The sequence below is a fragment of the Otolemur garnettii genome, unplaced genomic scaffold (genome assembly GCF_000181295.1).
Source record: "Otolemur garnettii isolate 467f Iridium unplaced genomic scaffold, OtoGar3 scaffold00001, whole genome shotgun sequence".
NCBI classification, from domain to species: domain Eukaryota; kingdom Metazoa; phylum Chordata; class Mammalia; order Primates; family Galagidae; genus Otolemur; species Otolemur garnettii.
The window spans coordinates 27,607,808-27,625,602 of NW_003852396.1; the positions used below are offsets into that span (position 1 = coordinate 27,607,808).

The 17,795-nt window shown below is 37.6% G+C and overlaps 1 protein-coding gene across 1 annotated transcript in view; it reads right to left on the reverse strand.

The window, feature by feature from the left end:
* RNF169 (ring finger protein 169) overlaps positions 1–17,795 on the reverse strand; it is an 83,766-nt gene that overhangs the window by 48,635 nt on the left and 17,336 nt on the right. The window contains exon 2 of the mRNA XM_012804277.2: positions 3,531–3,604. Within this exon, the coding sequence (XP_012659731.1) occupies positions 3,531–3,604 (74 nt within the window). The remainder of the gene's footprint in view (positions 1–3,530; positions 3,605–17,795) is intronic.

A 17,795-nucleotide genomic window follows, 5' to 3' on the forward strand; every position in this document is an offset into this window, starting at 1 on the left:
AACACACCTTCCTGTTCTTGGTAGGTCCTTAGATCCTAGAGAGTACTTCAAAGAAATCACTCCCATTCTATAATAGTCTCCTTATAAGCCCCAAACCTGGTTTGTTCTTAAGTCTCCCACAGGTAATAGAATTAAACAGATTACTAAATAACACCTTTTAAAAGAAATAAAATTAGGGGAATAAAATTATTATAAATGGTTTATAGCCCATATAAAAGTTTTTACTGTACCTTTAAAGTAGTAATAAAGTATACCAAATAAAAAGTGTATCAATAGTATGTTATACATCAAATTAGTAGTAACAAGTTGGGTAGAATTAACTCCATTTACCATCCCTTGCTCAGAAGAAATTTTTAGGATCCTCTTCCTCTAGGTATTCACCCAGATAATTCTACATTTACTTTGTTTTGTTCCAGAAAATATACATTCTAAGAGACATCTTTTTCCCTACTAGTTCTCTCGTTTAGTGCCTTTTAATTTTTTTACAATTTTGTTGAGGCATATTTTATATATAATTCGTCCATTTCAAGTGCATAATTCAATGAATTTTGATAAATTCATAAAGATATGGAACACATTACAAATCAGTTTTAGAAATCTTCATCACTCCAACAAAGGCTTTCATGCCTATTTACTGTTAATATCTGTTCCCATCCCCTACTCCAATCAACCACTGATCTACTGCCGATCTCCATGCATTTGTCTAGCCTGGACATGTTCTATAAATGAAATATTTATGATCTCTTATATATGCCTTCTTTCACTTAGCATCTTTTTGGAGTTCATCCACATGGTAGCATGTATCAGTGGCTCACTTTTTTTTATTGCTGAATAATATGCCAATTAGTGTTTTTATTTATGCATGAATTTCCATTTTTCATTTTATAAAATGGATGTAAAATAACTTGGATACTTGGTGTGGGGGAGAAGAACCTACTTTTTTTTAATCCAAATGACATAGGTGTTTCTCAAATCCAATCCAGTTTAATAGGATGAGATTGTCCTAGCTTCATGAAACACTATTCCATTAGCTTCTTTTAAAACCATTGTCCTATACCTCCCTTCTAATAGAAACAAAAGTATAATTCCTCAAGGTTCCTTTCACTCTCCTGAGACTTATAAAAACTCCTACCCTTGGCTTGGCGCCTGTAGCTCAGCAGTTAGGGCACCAGCCATGTATACCAGAGTTGGCGGGTTCGAACCCAGCCCGGGCTTGCCAAACAACAATGACAACTACAACCAAAAAATAGCTGAGAGTTGTGGCAGAAGCCTATAGTCCCAGCTACTTGAGAGGCTGAAACAAGACAATCGCTTAAACCCAAAAGTTTGAGGTTGCTGTGAGCTGTGATGCCATAGCACTCTACTGAGGGCAACATAGTGAGACTTTGTCTCAAAAAAAAAAAAAAAAAAAATCCTACCCTTACTATGCCTTCTTTTTTTTTTCTATCTCCAATTCTTTCTCTAAGATTACCTTCAAAGTGATAAAATTCCCTTATTTTTGAAGTTTCTTAAAAGGTATATTAGAAATAAATACTGTATAAGCGTATAATCTGAAATTTTAAGAAGAACCCATAGTTCTTTTGACACAGCCCCTGAAAATAATTTATTCTATTTTTTAAAAAAGCTTTGTAAGTGATTTAAAAAGAAAACAAAACCTCACAGTACCAACAGAAAAGGAGCAAGAGGATCAAATTCAACATTTAATACCCTCACATTTAGGTTAAATAAAAGGGAAGGTCTAAGAATCTACAGTAATCAAGCAAGTTTTCTATTATCTTTTTTCTTTAACGTGACTTTGTTAAATATTAATTTTTCCATTCAGTATAAAGTAACACAATAATATTACTGTCTCACCTCTGTTTAATGATGATGCCTGATTCAGATTAAGTGGACTACTTACCTTCATAAGATATTAAATATACACTGATTACCAAATCAATTATAAAGCTGGGTGAGGGCTGGGAAAGAATGACACAAATCCGGCAACATACTTCTTACTTATTGCCAGCCTTTTTAAAATCTTAATTCCATAGATGATTCCCAGATAATTAGTTTGAAAACTTCAAAAATAAAATGATGTGGACATACATAAAGGCTTTACAAATGATAAAGGTTTTATAAAGAAATTATTTCAGGCTCAGCACCTGTAGCCCAGCAGCTAGGGCACCAGCCACATACATCAGAGCTGGTGGGTTCAAATCCTGCCCAGGCCTATCAAACAACAGTTGACAACTACAACCAAAAAATAGCCAGGCGTTGTGGTGGATGCCTGTAGTCCCAGCTACCCAGGAGGCTGAGGCAAGAGAATCACCTAAGCCCAAGAGCTGGAGGGTGCTGTGAGCTGTGATGCCAAGGCACCCTACCAAGGGCAACAAAGTGAGACTCTGCCTCAAAAAAAAAAAAAATAGCCAGGCATTGTGGCGGGCGCCTGTAGTCCCAGCTACTTGGGAGGCTGAGGCAGGAGAACCACTTAAGCCTAAGAGTTTGAGGTTGCTGTGAGCTGTAATGCCACAGTATTCTACCAAGCGCAACATAGTGAAACTGTCTCAATTTAAAAAATAATTATTTCATTGGCACTCTACCAAGAGCAACATAGTGAAACTCTGTCTCAATTTAAAAAATAATTATTTCATTATCTCCTTAGTGGCCTACAATACAGTTTTTCTGGAATACTTAACAGAGTTAAGCAATAAAAGACTAGCTACATGTAATTAGAAAAATCATGCAAGATAAGGAAAAATAATACAAGCAATTACTTGCAAGAGCATTTGTGCCAAGAAGGGGACTTCTCTTTGTGGCCAGTTATTGTAGCAGATGTGTGACAGGTCCTGTGAGCTACAGTTTTATCTCTGAAAGGACAACTACATAGGGGGTCTTGGTTTAAGGTTTACTCTACTTCCATTATAGCTCTGAATCTCGCTGAGCTGGTATAAGAAGTGTGAAGAAAGGCTATGCTTTGTAAATTTTTAAAAACTCTTAGTAAATCAAAACTCCCACTAAGCATTCTTTAATGTCATTATTTCCCCCCTTTTTTTTGAGACAGAGTCTCACTATGTCACCCTCAGTAGAGTGCTGTGGCATCACAGCTCACAGCAACCTCAAACTCTTGGGTTTAAGCAATTCTCTTGCCTCAACCTCCCAAGGCTGGGACTACAGGCACTACCACAACACCCAGCTATTTTTTTTGCTGTAGTTGTCATTGCTGCTTAGCAGACCCAAGCCAGGTTCAAACCCACCAGCCCCAGTGTATGTGGCCAGCACCCTAACCACTGAGCGATGAGTGCCAAGCCTGTCATTATTTCTATTTACTATATATAGAAAATGAATGTCAACCGGATGTGGTGGCTCACACCTATAATCCTAGCACTTTGAGAGGCCAAGGTAGGAGGATCGATTGAACCCAGGAGTTGGAGGTTGCAGTGACCTATGATCACGCTACTGCACTCTAGCAAGGGTGATAAAGTGAGATCCTGTCTCTTAAAAAAGAAAAAGAAAAGGAAATGAATGTCATGATAATATGTATACTATACCTTTCTCAGGCTTTCATATTCTTCACGAAGTTCCCCAGGCTTGCTTAACCTGATTGGTGCTCTGAATATAAAGTCTGGAAGAAAAGAAAATGAAAACAGTTTTTAACAAGACTTGTTATGGAAGGAACCAAGATCTTATCCTACCACTACTCCCATACTATAAATCACATAAAAATCTCTGGTCAACTAATTTGAATATTTATTCATTCATTTAACAAATATTTATTAGAGGTATAAATGAGGCACTGTTTTAAGCACTGAGGAGAAACAGTGAACAAATTAAGTCCATATAGACTCACTTAAGGAGTGATGAGGTTGTAATGAGCTAAGATGATGCCACTATACTCTAGTTTCAGAGACAAAGGCCTTGCCTCAAAAAAATAAATAAACTGGGGAGCTAGAGAGGGTTTGGTAAGTTCCCACCTAAGGGGTACAATATAGAGGTACATGCCACACTTTCTGGGTGACGGACTAAACTGCAACTCAGACTTTATCTCACAAACAATGTAACCTAATCATATGTACCCTCATATTAGTCTGAAATTTAAAAATTAATCAATTAATTAATTAAAGTCCTTGCTGTCATGGAGCTTACAAGCTTGTGGAGAAACATACTAAAACAATCAAGTGTGGGTGTAACACACATTTATTTGATTTTATACACACACACACACACACACTCTTACCTAATAGCGTCTCCACAAGCTTGTAAGCTCCATGACAGCGAGGACTATTATTTTTTATATATACACACAAACCCCTTGAATTTCTCAGTTCAGGTGATCCTCCTACCTCAGCCTCTCAAGTAGCTGATACTACAGGCATGCACCACCATGCACAGATAATTTTTCAATTTTTTGCAGAGATAGAGTCTCACTATGTTGCCCAGGCTTGTCTCAAATTCTTGAATTCAAGTGATCCTCCTGCCTCAGCCTTCCAGGTAGCTGGGATTATAGGCATAAGCCACCACACCAAGCCATTACTGAGTAACACTTTAAATAAGCTAAAGTTTTATTCATAGTGCTGCCATCTTCCCATATATAACCTACATATAATCTTATATATTTTTTCAGTACAAACCTAATTTTTTTATCCTCAAAGCCTTCAGTGATTTTATTTGGCCAATAGAATAAAGTAACATGTCAAAATTCTCGAGACCAATCACAACTTAATCTTTCTTAAGCACTGTATCTCTCCACTCTTTTTTTTTTTTTTTTTGAGACAGAGCCTCAAGCTGTCTGCCTGGGTAGAGTGCTATGGCTTCACTGTTCACAGCAACCTCCAACTCCTGGGCTCAAGCGAGTCTCCTGCCTCAGCCTCCCAAGTAGCTGGGACCACAGGCGCCCGCCACAATGCCTGGCTATTTTTTGGTTGCAGCCATTATTGTTGTTTGGCGGGCCTGGGCTGGATTCAAACCCACCACCTTAGGTGTACGTGGCTGGCGCCTTAGCCACTTGAGCCACAGGCGCCAAGCCACTCAACTCTTTACAGTCTAGCCACAACATATATATGCTATATTGTATTTAAAAATTATTTATGCTGTTTACTCAGCTGAAATTCTGTCTCCTCCCCTTCTCTCTATATAGAATATTTTTTTTTTTTTATTACTTCTTCCTCCTGTAGTGTTTTCGTGCCCCCCATTGGCTGGAATCACAAGGTCCGGCTGTCTCGTTGTCCTGTTGTTGTTGTAGAGACGGGGTCTCAGTCTGGCTCGTTTGGCTCAGGGGGGTCTTGGCTGGTCTCGAACCTCTGAGCTCAGGTGATCCACCCGCCTCGGCCTCCCATAGCGCTGGGACTACTGGCGTGCGCCACCACGCCCGGCCTATATAGAATATTTTTAAATTCAACAGACCCATAGGAATAATACACAATACATGTTGGTTATATAAATAGATCACCATAAAAATCAAAGTTAAGAATAGGAATAAAGCTGGGTGAGGTGGCTCACGCCTGTAATCCTAACACTCTGGGATGCTGAGATGGGTGGATTGCTTGAGCTCAGGAGTTCAAGGACAGCCTGAGCAAGACTGAGACACCATATCTACTAAAAATAGAAAAACTAGCCAAGCACTGTGGTAGGTACCTGTAGTCAAAGCCACTCAGGAGAGGCTGAGGCAAGAGGGCTGCCCAAGAGTTTGAGGTTGCTGTAAGCTATGATGCCACAGCACTCTACCCAGGGGGCAGCTTTAGGCTCTGTCTCAAAAAAAAAAAAAAAAAAACCAACTATTTACAAGGTTGGTCCCTGACTAGTGCTTAGGAATTTAGATTCCAGGAGGGTTTCCACCCTCCCTAACTGGTAAGAGTGGTTCATTGTATCTATACTATTTGTAGAAACAATATCCAGTAGAACCTCTCTATAAGTTGACCACTCACGGGCCCATAACAAACTTGTCAATATACAGAGACGGTCAACATAAGGAAGTAGGCCTACATACAGTAGGCCTGTACTGATATGTATAGAGCCTGAGAATTTAAGAACTTGTCCTAGAAAAAGTGCTGTGTACTTTGTTGCTGAATATCACTATGGTCAGCTTCGAAGTACTCTGCTTGGGAAACTGTACATTGACAGCAGTACCCTTCAAAACAATTCCCAAACTCTTTTTCTGAAATGACCATTAGATCTGTCATCCTATGAGGTCTAATAATGAAATTCACGAACATGCCACTGTACACTGGCAGCACTACACGAACAACTCAGTAAGGTTTCGTGTCTCACAGTTGTGTTCACATTGACACATGCTGGGGTCTTGCTGAGTGGCACTCCTTATTGTTGTTGCATGTTTTTGTGTGCCATATGATGACAGCTATAACTGTTATTCCAGAGAAAGAGTTTCAAAATTGCTTTGAAGGGTGGATTACGCACTAGCATCAATGCACAGCTTCCCCAAGGGAGTACTTGAAAGGTGAACATAGTGACATTCAGCAATGAGTTATGTTAAGATTTTATCTAGGATGAGTTCTTGAACATAATTGTCAGACCTTGTACATGTGGTACCTGTGTGGTCTATGAAAATTAGGTCAACTTAAAGAGACAGTCCATATAGGGAGGGAGGTGGTCAAATACGGTTCTACTGTGGTTTATGCTCAACACCTGATTTCCTGCTAGAAGTCTGAAATTTTGGTACATGCTAGGCAGATGTGTTCAGCCCCTAATAAAAACTCTACACATTAAGTCTCTAATATTAGCATTTCCTTGGCTGACAACATTTCACACATGCTGTCACAACTTCTTGCTGGAGGATTTAGGCATACTCTGTGTGCCTCCACCACAAGAAGACTCTGGAAGTTTCCACCTCATTTCCCCCAGTCTTTGTCTCACATGCTTTCTCCCTCTGCTCATTTTGCTCTGTATCTTTTCATTGTAATCAATTACAGTAGGGAATATAACTATGTGCTGAGTTATAGTGAATCAATGAACCTGTGAGGGGTCCTAGGGACCTCCCAATGCACACACAAGTCATATCATGAACTTAAAAATCTCTTTAGATCTCAGTTTCCACCTAAGCAATGAAGACAACACATTAGAAAACTTCTAAAGTTAATGATTCAGTGATTAATACTTGTATTTCACTTTTATTTCCTCCTTAATGTGTTTCTCTAAATTCTGTAAAACTCCATTAAAGTTTAATACTATGGGTAAAATGTTATGCAGTCATGACATCAAAATAATTTATATGAAGACTTGCAAAAAAATGTGGTGTTTCAATCCACTTGGATTAACATGAGAAATGGACCAGAAAAATGAAAATCTTCCCTTTTAAAGTCTTTCACAGTATCCCTTAAAGCTAAATGCAGAACATGTATGCATTCAACATTTTTAATTGTACTAAGATATTTACTACTGACCCTTCAGATTCCCTTATGTTTAATAAAGAACAATCACTAACAATAAAATAGTTTGTGTCTGCTGCTTTTCTTACTTTTCTCTTTAGTTCCCTTGCCTTCCTTAAGTCATATGTCAGCTTCCTCCACTCCAAAAGAGGAAATTGTGGTTGAAATGACAGCAATACTACTACAACAGCAGAGCAACAAACATGTCAAGTCAGGACAAGAAAAAGCAACACCATCTTCCTTAGTCCAAACGAATTAGTCACAAATCTACCAATCCCTCCACCAGCTTTTGTAGACAATGTCAATGTTTCAGTAGCACAGAAACAACCCTCACCCCACAGAAAAGAAATGTTGGAAACTACTTTAGGTATCACTGAATATCTCAGCATTTGTAATATCTTAAGCATTTGTAAATTAATCCAGCAGCTGAAGTACCTTCTTAATGGCTATCCTGGACTACTACTGTGCTTAACAGGAAGAGAAACTCTCTAAGGATATGAGCCCTAAGAATGACACACATCTGTGGCCAGTGACCTAAGTATTGCATTTAGTCTAGTGTGAATTGTAGTAATGGCTAAAGTTCCCTGAAGATCCTTCCTGAAAAAGGATTTTCTCTGGGGTGTGGTGACTGGTTACTAACAAAGAAAAGCAAACAAACAAACAAGACAGGCATTTTGCTAATTGCATCAAACCATCAGGAATGAAGCATCATTATCAAAGCATCCACACTCAATGCAAAATTAGAAAAAGAATATCACTCAACTATATTGGGAAAATATTATCCTAACAACCCCCAAATCCAAAGTACTTGACTATGCTGGAGTTTTTACCCTTGCAGGTTCAATTTCTTCTGAGTGCAACAGAATGAAAAAGAATGTTGGACTTCTTGAGTCCCAAGACTTAAATTAAATCCTATTTTGAAAATTCTCACTAACTATTTGTCCTTGGAAAATTCAAACAAACAAACAAACCTCTTTGTGTTTTAATTTTCTCATCTGTAACTTGGTAATAATAATACAACCATATCTCAGAACTATAGACATGATAAAATTAACAATGAATTCAAAAGTTTGTAAGCTGTTAAGTGATTGCTGAATTACTCTGCACAATACAAATCATGTTTATATTAACAATCTGCTGTAAAAGGTTAACTGCAGATAAATATATTTACAAAATTAAACAGACGGAAATAATTTCTTATAATCACAAGAGTGTGTTCTGTACCACTTATATTTCAACATGGCATAAGAGGCCACTATATGACATGACCTCAGCCTACCTCTTCAATTTCACATCACTTCATTCCCTGCCTACTTTATCAACAGCCTATGGTTCCTGGACCAAACCGTACTATTTCTGCCCCCATGCCCTTACCTTCCACTCTTACTCTCCACAGCCATCTCATACCAGGCAAAAAACAACTCATCCTTAAAATTCAGTTTATATTTCTGCAGATTGTACAATAATAAAAACCAAAATATAAACTTGGGACCACTGCTAGCATCATCATGATGGCTGGCAATAATGTAGCATGCCAGACCCATTTCTAAGTACTTTATATTAACTCACTTATTCTTTGTAATGACTCTGTGGGGAGGTCTATTATTATCCACATTTTATAGATGAGGAAACTGAGGTGCAGAGAGTTTACCTTGCCAGGCACACTGCTGTAAGTGACAGAGCTCTGATTTAACCGGGCTCTAGATCAAGTGCCTGTGCTCTGACCCACTATCCCTTACACACCCCCTTAAAAACTCATATAACAATGGACAAAGGACACGAACAGGCAGTTTATATTATAGAAAAACAAATTAAAACATTAAAAACAAAACACTTTTATGTATCAGACTGATGAATATCAAAAAGGTTGATAAAGAATTAAGGATATCCTCTATCTTAAAGACATACACATGTACAAAGAGGTACATGCAAAAATATTTATTGCAGATCACTCACAATACTAATGACTTGCCAGGAGCTATGGCTCACACCTCTAATTCTAGCACTCTGAGAGGTCTAAGAGGGAGGAAAGCTTGAGCTCAGGAGTTTGAGACCAGCATAAACAAGAGCAAGACCCCTATCCATACTAAAAATAGAGAAATTAGCCCAGCCTCATAACAAGTACCTATAATCCCAGCAACTAGGGAGGCTAAAGTAGGAGGATCTCTTGAGCCTAGGAGTTGAGGTTGCAGTGAGTTATGAAGACACCACCACTCTAGCTGGAATAACAGAGTGAGACTCAGTCTCAAAAAAAACAAAAAAATACTAATGACTGGAAACAACCTAAATGTCCTTCAAATCTGATAAAATAATTAGACAACTGGCACACAATGAATCTATTTCTATACTGTCTGGTTTTATTCCCTGTCCGATTTCTCGGTTTACTTGTAATTTTTGTTAGAATGATATTCATTGTATGTGGAAAGCTGTCCAGGCTGTGGATAATGTTATGTTCCTACAAAGGATTCACCATGTTCTCTGACAGGCAGTCAGAATGAGGGCAGATCACCTCAAAATCCAAACAGGACATGAGCTGACTCAAAGCTGGCTGCAATCTTTTGTACAGCCTGTAAAGCTCATTCTACTCCAGCTTGTAACCCTCCAAGAGTACAAATAAGAATCCAGTGTGTTTATCAAGACTATCTAATTCTTGTGAGATCATGAACTTTTTGCTCCTTAACCCACAGAAGAACTGTGACATCTGCCTTGCTTTTTTTCAGTAGCTTTCTACAGGGCTTCTTAGCCTTTAACCCTGCCTGGTTTAAGAATCAACAAATGCCTCAGGGATAAAAGCAGGTGGAAGAGGAATGGGATGTACCTCCCTTCTCTCTGGGGCCTTGGCCTCTCAAGGTCTGGTTGCCTTGGCAGCTCTGAACTATAATTTTTGTATCCTCAGCCTCACAAAGAAAGCTCTACTGACTTTTCTGTCTCTTAATAGCAACACTCTCTCTTTGCCAAGAGTCTACAAATGTCTGAAATCCTGGCTGCCTTGGCAACTTACAATGCCTTCATATAGATTTTTTTTTAAATCAGACTCTTCTAGTCATTCTCAGCAGGAATTTTTGTCTGCTACATTCTGCTCTATCACAGCCAGAAGCAAAATCTACATACTTCATAAGCACAGAAGATAAGATTTTCATGATGAAACTACACACCAAAAATCAAGCAAAACCATTTTTGTAAAGTATGAGGTGAAGCATATCATAAGGCAAATGTGCAAACATTTGAGGAAAGAAAAAAGGATTTAGAACAGCTGACTTAATAAAGACAAGGCTTCCTGGAGAAGGTGAATTATGTCAGGCATCAAGGAAAAGTACTGGCAAAGAAAAGAAAGCCATTCCTGGCAAAAGAACCACATGCGCAAAGGCAGAAATTAGAATGTTGTGTCACATACAGTGGGATACAGTGGAAAACAGTAGGAGGTAATGCTAGAGAGATGAAAGCAGTTGATGAGAAGGCCTAAATGCGTAACACTGGAACCTGAGGATACTTCTACAAACAAAGAAATTACTTATATATTCCTAAGTCTGAACGGTATGGAAGAAGAGACATGAAACTCAAGAGTTCTCTAAGATTAATCTAAAGATGACAATAAGGATGGAATGGAGTTGAGGGCTGGGCAATCAGTTATTGATTTAATGTAGTATGTAAGACATAAGGTAACAAAGGCCCAGCACAGTTGGGAAGCTGAGATGGGAGGACTGCTTGAGGCCAGAAGTTCAAGATCAGCCTTAGTGAAACTCGGTCTCTATAAAGAAACAGAAAAATTAGCCAAGTGTGGCGACGTGTACTTGTAGTCACAGCTACCAGGGAGGCTAAGGCAAGAGGATCACTTGAGCCCAGGAGTCTATGGCTGCAGTGAGTTATAATGATGCCACTATACTCTAGTTCTAGGTGACAGAACAAGACCCTGACTCAAAACAAAACAAACAAAAAAAGGACATAAGGTTTTAAGAATGGGCTTGGTGCCTGTGGCTCAAGTGGCTAAGGCGCAAGCCACATACACCTAAGGTAGCAAGTTCAAATCCAGCCCGGGCCTGCCAAACAACAATGACAGCTGCAACCAAAAAATAGCCAGGCATTGTGGCGGGCGCCTGTGGTCCCAGCTACTTGGGAGGCTGAGGCAGGAGACTCGCTTGAGCCCAGGAGTTGAAGGTTGCTGTGAGCTGTGATGCCATAGCACTCTACCCAGGGGGACAGCTTGAGGCTCTGTCTCAAAAAAAAAAAAAAAAAGGTTTTAAGAATGAGGCCAGATGCAGTGGTTCAGGCCTATAATCTTACCACTCTGGGAGGCCAAGATGGGAAGATCACTTGAACTCAGGAGTTCAAGACCAGCCTGAGCAAGAACAAGACCCCGTCTCTGAAAAATAGCCAGGCATTGTTGTGGGGACCTGTCGCCCCAGCTACTTGGGAAGCTGAGGCAAGAGAATTGCTTGAGCCAAGAGTTTGAGGTTGCTGTGAGCTAAGACGCCACAGCACTCCATCGAGGGTGACAAAGTAAAACTCTGTCTCAAAAACAAATAAATAAAAATAGAAAAATTATCCAGATGTTGTGGTGGGACCTGTAGTCCCAGCTACTTGGGAAGCTAACGCAAGAACATCATTTGAACCCAGGAGTTTTGAAGTTACTGAGAGCTAAACTGACACTAGGGCACTCTAGCCTGGGTAACAGAGTGAGACTCTGTCTCACAAATAATAATAATAATAATAATAATGAAAGAAGAATGAAGGAAGAAACATCTAATTTTTAAAAGTGGAAAAACTGAGAGCTAACGTGGTCTCTAAAGGAACTAAAATGATAATAATCAGGGCAGAATAAAGAAGCTAATGAAGAGATCCTACTTAGGTCTTACCCATACATACTGAAGTTCTGATGAGAAAGGACACTAAAGTGGAGATGTCTTGTGGTTAGTTGTATACAGCACTAGAATTAAGGTAAGAGGATTAGACCTATTTATGTTGGGGGTTTTATTTAGAAATGTAACCAAAAGGTGTTAAGAGTAAATATGCTTGAATAAGGCCTCCAAAGGAATAATCAAAGAACTGAAAAAGAGGACTACACAAAGAATTTTAGTGGCTTCCAAGTCAGATAAAGGAAGATAAGAAGCCAGAAAAGAAGGGAACAGAAGAGAAAGAGTCAACACAATTTAAGAAGAAAAAAAAGCAATACTGTCTCCCAAACTATAGCAGAGCAATCAAATTAATTTAGCTAGACATAAATAGTCACCACAGATTAGGAGGTTAAACAGGGAATGAGCAGTGAGGAAGAGACAAAGTAGAGAACATTCCACTGAGAAAATCGAAAAAGGGATATAATAAAAAAAAATGTACAATCCAAATCCTAAAGAAATTCACAATCTGACAAAAAAAGGATAAACATATTTGAGTGAAACAACTACAGAATGTCAAAGAGTTGTAAAACCAAGTGCTACACAGAAAGCAAGAGGTGGAGGCATATACAACAGCAACAGGAAGACAGTGAAACAAAGTACATCTACAACTAAACATAAATTAAATGCAGAGATACATCAGAAATGAGAGGCACATTAATCTCAAATTTACCTGCTTATAGTACCTATTAACTGTGAACCACCACTGTCAAATGGAATGTGTGAAAGGAGAAATTATAATTTTAAGTACACCATTTAGAAGCTGGAAGGTAGAAATACGAAGAGGTAACTGTAAATGTATTCTAAAACCAACCTAAAGTGTTCTCCATTTTATCTACTATTTTTTAGTTTACTTGTTCAGATTCTCCAAGAGTACAGATGATAGCCAAGTACTAACCACCTTAAACTAATGCAACTGCTCACTTGACCACCCACCACAACACGTAACAACGTACATGGAAAGAGAGGAAGTATACAAAGAAAAGTTAAAAGCTAATAAAATTTAGATCAAATTTTCAGGCTGCTGGAGTATCATAATTAACACCACTGATCACTACTATGTGAAAAATCAACTGTGTTTTTAAACTATCCTCTGGCAAAGAATTAATCAAATTAAAATGTCAGAGCCCACATAACAAGCACTTACATAATACTTGTAACTTTTGCCCTAATAATTTAATTTCTACAAATTTATCTTAAAAAGTCAACTGAAATATAAAAACAAAATTTACATAAAAATATTTTCATTGCAACACTGTTCATGATTGCAAAACAACAACAACAAAAACAACACATAAGAATAATCTAATCATCCAATGCTGAGAAAATAGGCTAGTTTCAGCCTACCTGAAACTATATTCAGCCTATAATACAATGTACTATATTATTCAGCCAAGAAAATCATATATATGGTATATATATTTACTATATACTATGAGACACTGCTTTAATACAATGGGCAACCATTTAGATTAAATGAAAAATGCCAAGTCAACAAATTGCATATGCCTTACAATCTCAAACATGAAAAAAAAATTAAACATAGAAATGGCAGTAACATGCTGGAAAAAGAAGTAGTGATATCACAAATCTCACAAGTGAAAACACACCAAGTTATCATATATGACTGTGTGAGGATGATGGCAACAGTCACCAGAGATTAGTAGGTTAAAAAGGAAATGAGCAGGAAGGAAAAAGGGAGATGATATGAGAAGAAAAAATACACAGAGACAAGACTTGAGACCCTTTCCCCTAAGTGTTTATAATATAGATTATCAGCTAAGACTAATTCATTACAAAGTTTTTAAAACAGATTTATATAACTATGGTGATGATGCCAGATGCAATGTCACAAAATAATTGCCAAACAAATCTTACAAACAAACGTTGCAGTAAGAATCCACAGAAGAAAGAGAACAGGACTGGGAAGGAGAGTCAATGCTTTCAGAAGATGAGATGAAGCTGGATCAGGCCTGCTGACTGTAGTTTGCCAACCCCTGGGTTAGAGAAAGACAAATTAAGACAGTCAAGAACATAGGACTTGCAAAAACAGGTATCAGACAAGAGTAGAGTCAAAGCAAACAAGGTTCCTTGTTAAATCCAGAAATGGCCCAAACAAGTCTTTGCTGTTAGTCAGCCAAAGCTGGATCACCACACTCAAAGCAACAAGAGGCACATGATAAAGGAGGTCACAAAATTAAACATAGGTATAGGAATACTGCTGAAATGAAGGCCTTGGACGTCAAGACCTTTCATGCTAGGCAGACCAAGACCATTTAAATTGTGTCCCAACTACCAAATGTACCACCACCATGGGACAAAATCCTTGGGACTTAATTACTTGTCCTGTGTGAGACTAAGAAACATTCAAATAGTTCATAAATTAGAATGACGGGAAAATTAGAAAGAATGCAAGATTTGGAAAGACAGATCTACAGACCTGTAGAAAGCTAACACCTACTGGTTATGTACCTACCAGTATTTATCTTAGCTAAGTCTGTTTCTTTATCCATACAATGGGACTAACACCTACCTCAACAGACTTGTTTACCTCATCTAATCCTCTCATACCTATTTGGTGCAGATTCAATGGTAGCCTAACTGCCTGACTTTGTCTCTTAGACTCTTTTAGTCTTTCCATCCTCCCTCAACATTGCTTCTCTACTTTTTTATAAAAGAGACCTGCCCTCTTAATAATTTTTATTGTCTTCCCACTGCCTCCAAGAATTATAAACAGGACCCACTCTACCACTCCACCTGTATCATCTATCATTTCCTTAATATTCCTTGCCTCTAGCCATTACACATCTCACCATTCCTAGATATGCCATACCCTGTCTCCACTAGGACTTAATACATGCCAGAATAATTTTTAATCCTTTTCATGATATGACAATTTCCTACTCATACTTGAAAACCCGGTTCACTACTCTCCACTTTGCAAAGTTTTACCACTAACCCACAGAGAATTACATTATCTCCCTGATGGCTCTCATAGGATTCTGCACGGATCTTAACTGTAGTAGCATTTGTTACTTGCATTACACTACTTACTTGATTCTGCCTCTGACTCTCTAAACATGAAGATAGTTATGTATCCCAGTATCAGACAGTGGCCTAAAAAAAGTTATTTGTTGAATGAACCAATGAGAAAGAATGCTTTAATGCCAGCACCATTTTGCACTATGGTCTTTTAAAGACTTTAATCTATTTTCTGAAAGGATTTATATTTAATAAAACTTTACTGTTAAGGCAAAGGTAAACTTTAGTAAACTCAAAGTCTCATTATCATCAACTCCAAATCAATGGAGTTGGATCTTTTGAGGTTTATTATAAAAGTTTTTCAGAATGAAACTTTAGGAAATTATAAAAGAAATTGCAAAATAAAAGAAAAATAATTCCACTGCTATTCAGAAAAATAAAATTAGATGGGATGTCTTCAAAACAAACAAGCAAAACAGATGTCTTCAGTTTTAAAAATTTAACTGTACATACATGTGAAGAAAAAACTGGCTTGATGGCAATTCATGCAAAAAATAAAAAAGAGTAATTTTGTTGCCTGTAAATTCAGTATGAGCAAGGCCAATAAAGACCTTTGGTAGCATTAACAAGAATTTATCACTCAGATGGAAAGACAGTAAGCCACACCACAATCTGCACTGTCAGGCATGATTTAAAGTACCAGGTTCAGTTCTGAATGACATTATATAAAGATGATCAGAATGGCAAAAGAATCATGACATATAAAGAACATTTACTGAGTGTGTAATACATTCTGGGTGCCCTATTAAGCGCTGAATACATACAATCCTCGACCTCAAAGAGCTCAGTGTAGTGCCAGACACAGACATACAAAGAACTGAAATCTAGTGAAATGAGGGTTGCATAAGATTAAGCAGTGGCACAAAGGAAGGAATGATAAAATCCTATTTCAATGAGAAAAATTTTACAGCGTACTCCGTTTCACCTGAGTCTTACAAAGTGAGTAAAGTTTTCCAGGTAGGAAGAGGATTCTAGGCAGAATAATCATGGGTGACAAATGTCAGAAAGGTTTTTAAATACATAGTGTACTCCAAAAACTCTAAGTAGTATAATATATACTGTATTTCAGGTTTTAAATATGTTCTATATTTCAAAAACTCTAAGTAGTGTAATATAGCCAGAATTTGGGGGAAAGGAAGAAAAAGACCCAAGAGATTAATCTGAGTTTAACCTAAAAATTTAGAAGCAAGGATGGTCTTTACATACTTGAATATTAAAACTAGGGAAAAGCAGATTTGGATTCACCAATAAATAAAACTTTCAAACAATTTAAATTGTCCAAAAATAGCAACGAGTACAAAGTCATCAGAATGAGAGAAGTACCATTATTCATGTATAATATCAATACCGCCTCTGGTGTTCAGATCTCATCTTCCCTTATCTCTTCACCAAGAGCTCATTCAGTTTTCTCCTCTCTCTCTAGCACCATTAATCTCTCTCTGCTATGATAATATACAAATCTAACATACACAAATGACTAGACATCAACTATCTTAAAAAGAAATCACTCTTGAGCTCTTGTCCTCCCCACTGCAGGTTCCTTCTTTTTACATTTTTGTCCTCTTCTAGTTCATCTTTTCTGAGAACCCAGGTCAATACCTTACACATAGTAATAACTCTGTAAATGTCTATCAAATAAACTATAAAACCTAGCACACAAGATGTGATACAAAGTAAATTTCATAAATGCTAATTCTCCCCTCTCCAAAACTATCCCATCCTTATGGAACAATGCATTAATCTTGTAATTCCTTCATATCTCACATGAAAAAAACTATCTGTTCCTCTCTGTGCAAAGTGCCTGAATTTTACGAGAATTATGAGAATAAGAGATCTAAAGAGAATTACTGAATTTCAGGTACTATAGAACATATGTGAGTGATATTGTGAGGCAATAAACCCTTCCCAGTGTCCAAAATCAAAATGTTGAAGTGATTAAACATAAATCTGACCTTACGTATCAGAACAAAGTATTAATAAAACCATTTTATTTTACTGATTCTTTTAATTAAAAAACTATATGTAATACTTTTGCACAGAAAAAAGTCTGGCCAGAACTAAGCAGCGGTGTCTAGAATGAGGCAAACAATTATATATAACGTTTTACTTTCTTCATTGTGCTTTTCTTTATTGTTCAGTGTTTCTATAGCGAATTTCAAATGACTAGCAACCCTCTAAATCTGGGCCTTGCTCTCTACAAATCCGTTCTGCACTCATTTACTGTCATAATAAGCTTCTTAACACTCTTTCACAGAGGTTCTTATCTTACTCATCTTTGTATCCCCAGCATCTAGCAGAGTACTTGGTGCAAATACAGGATGTGATCCATAAAGGCATACAAAATGAATGACTGCACGCAGTAACAACTAACACTTATTAGGTATTTGATTTCCATAAGCATTTTACATGTATCATCTCACTTAATCCTCACAACTCGACAATATAGCTACTTTTATCGACATATTAAAAGCAAGGAAACTTAGGCACAGAGTTTAAGCACCTT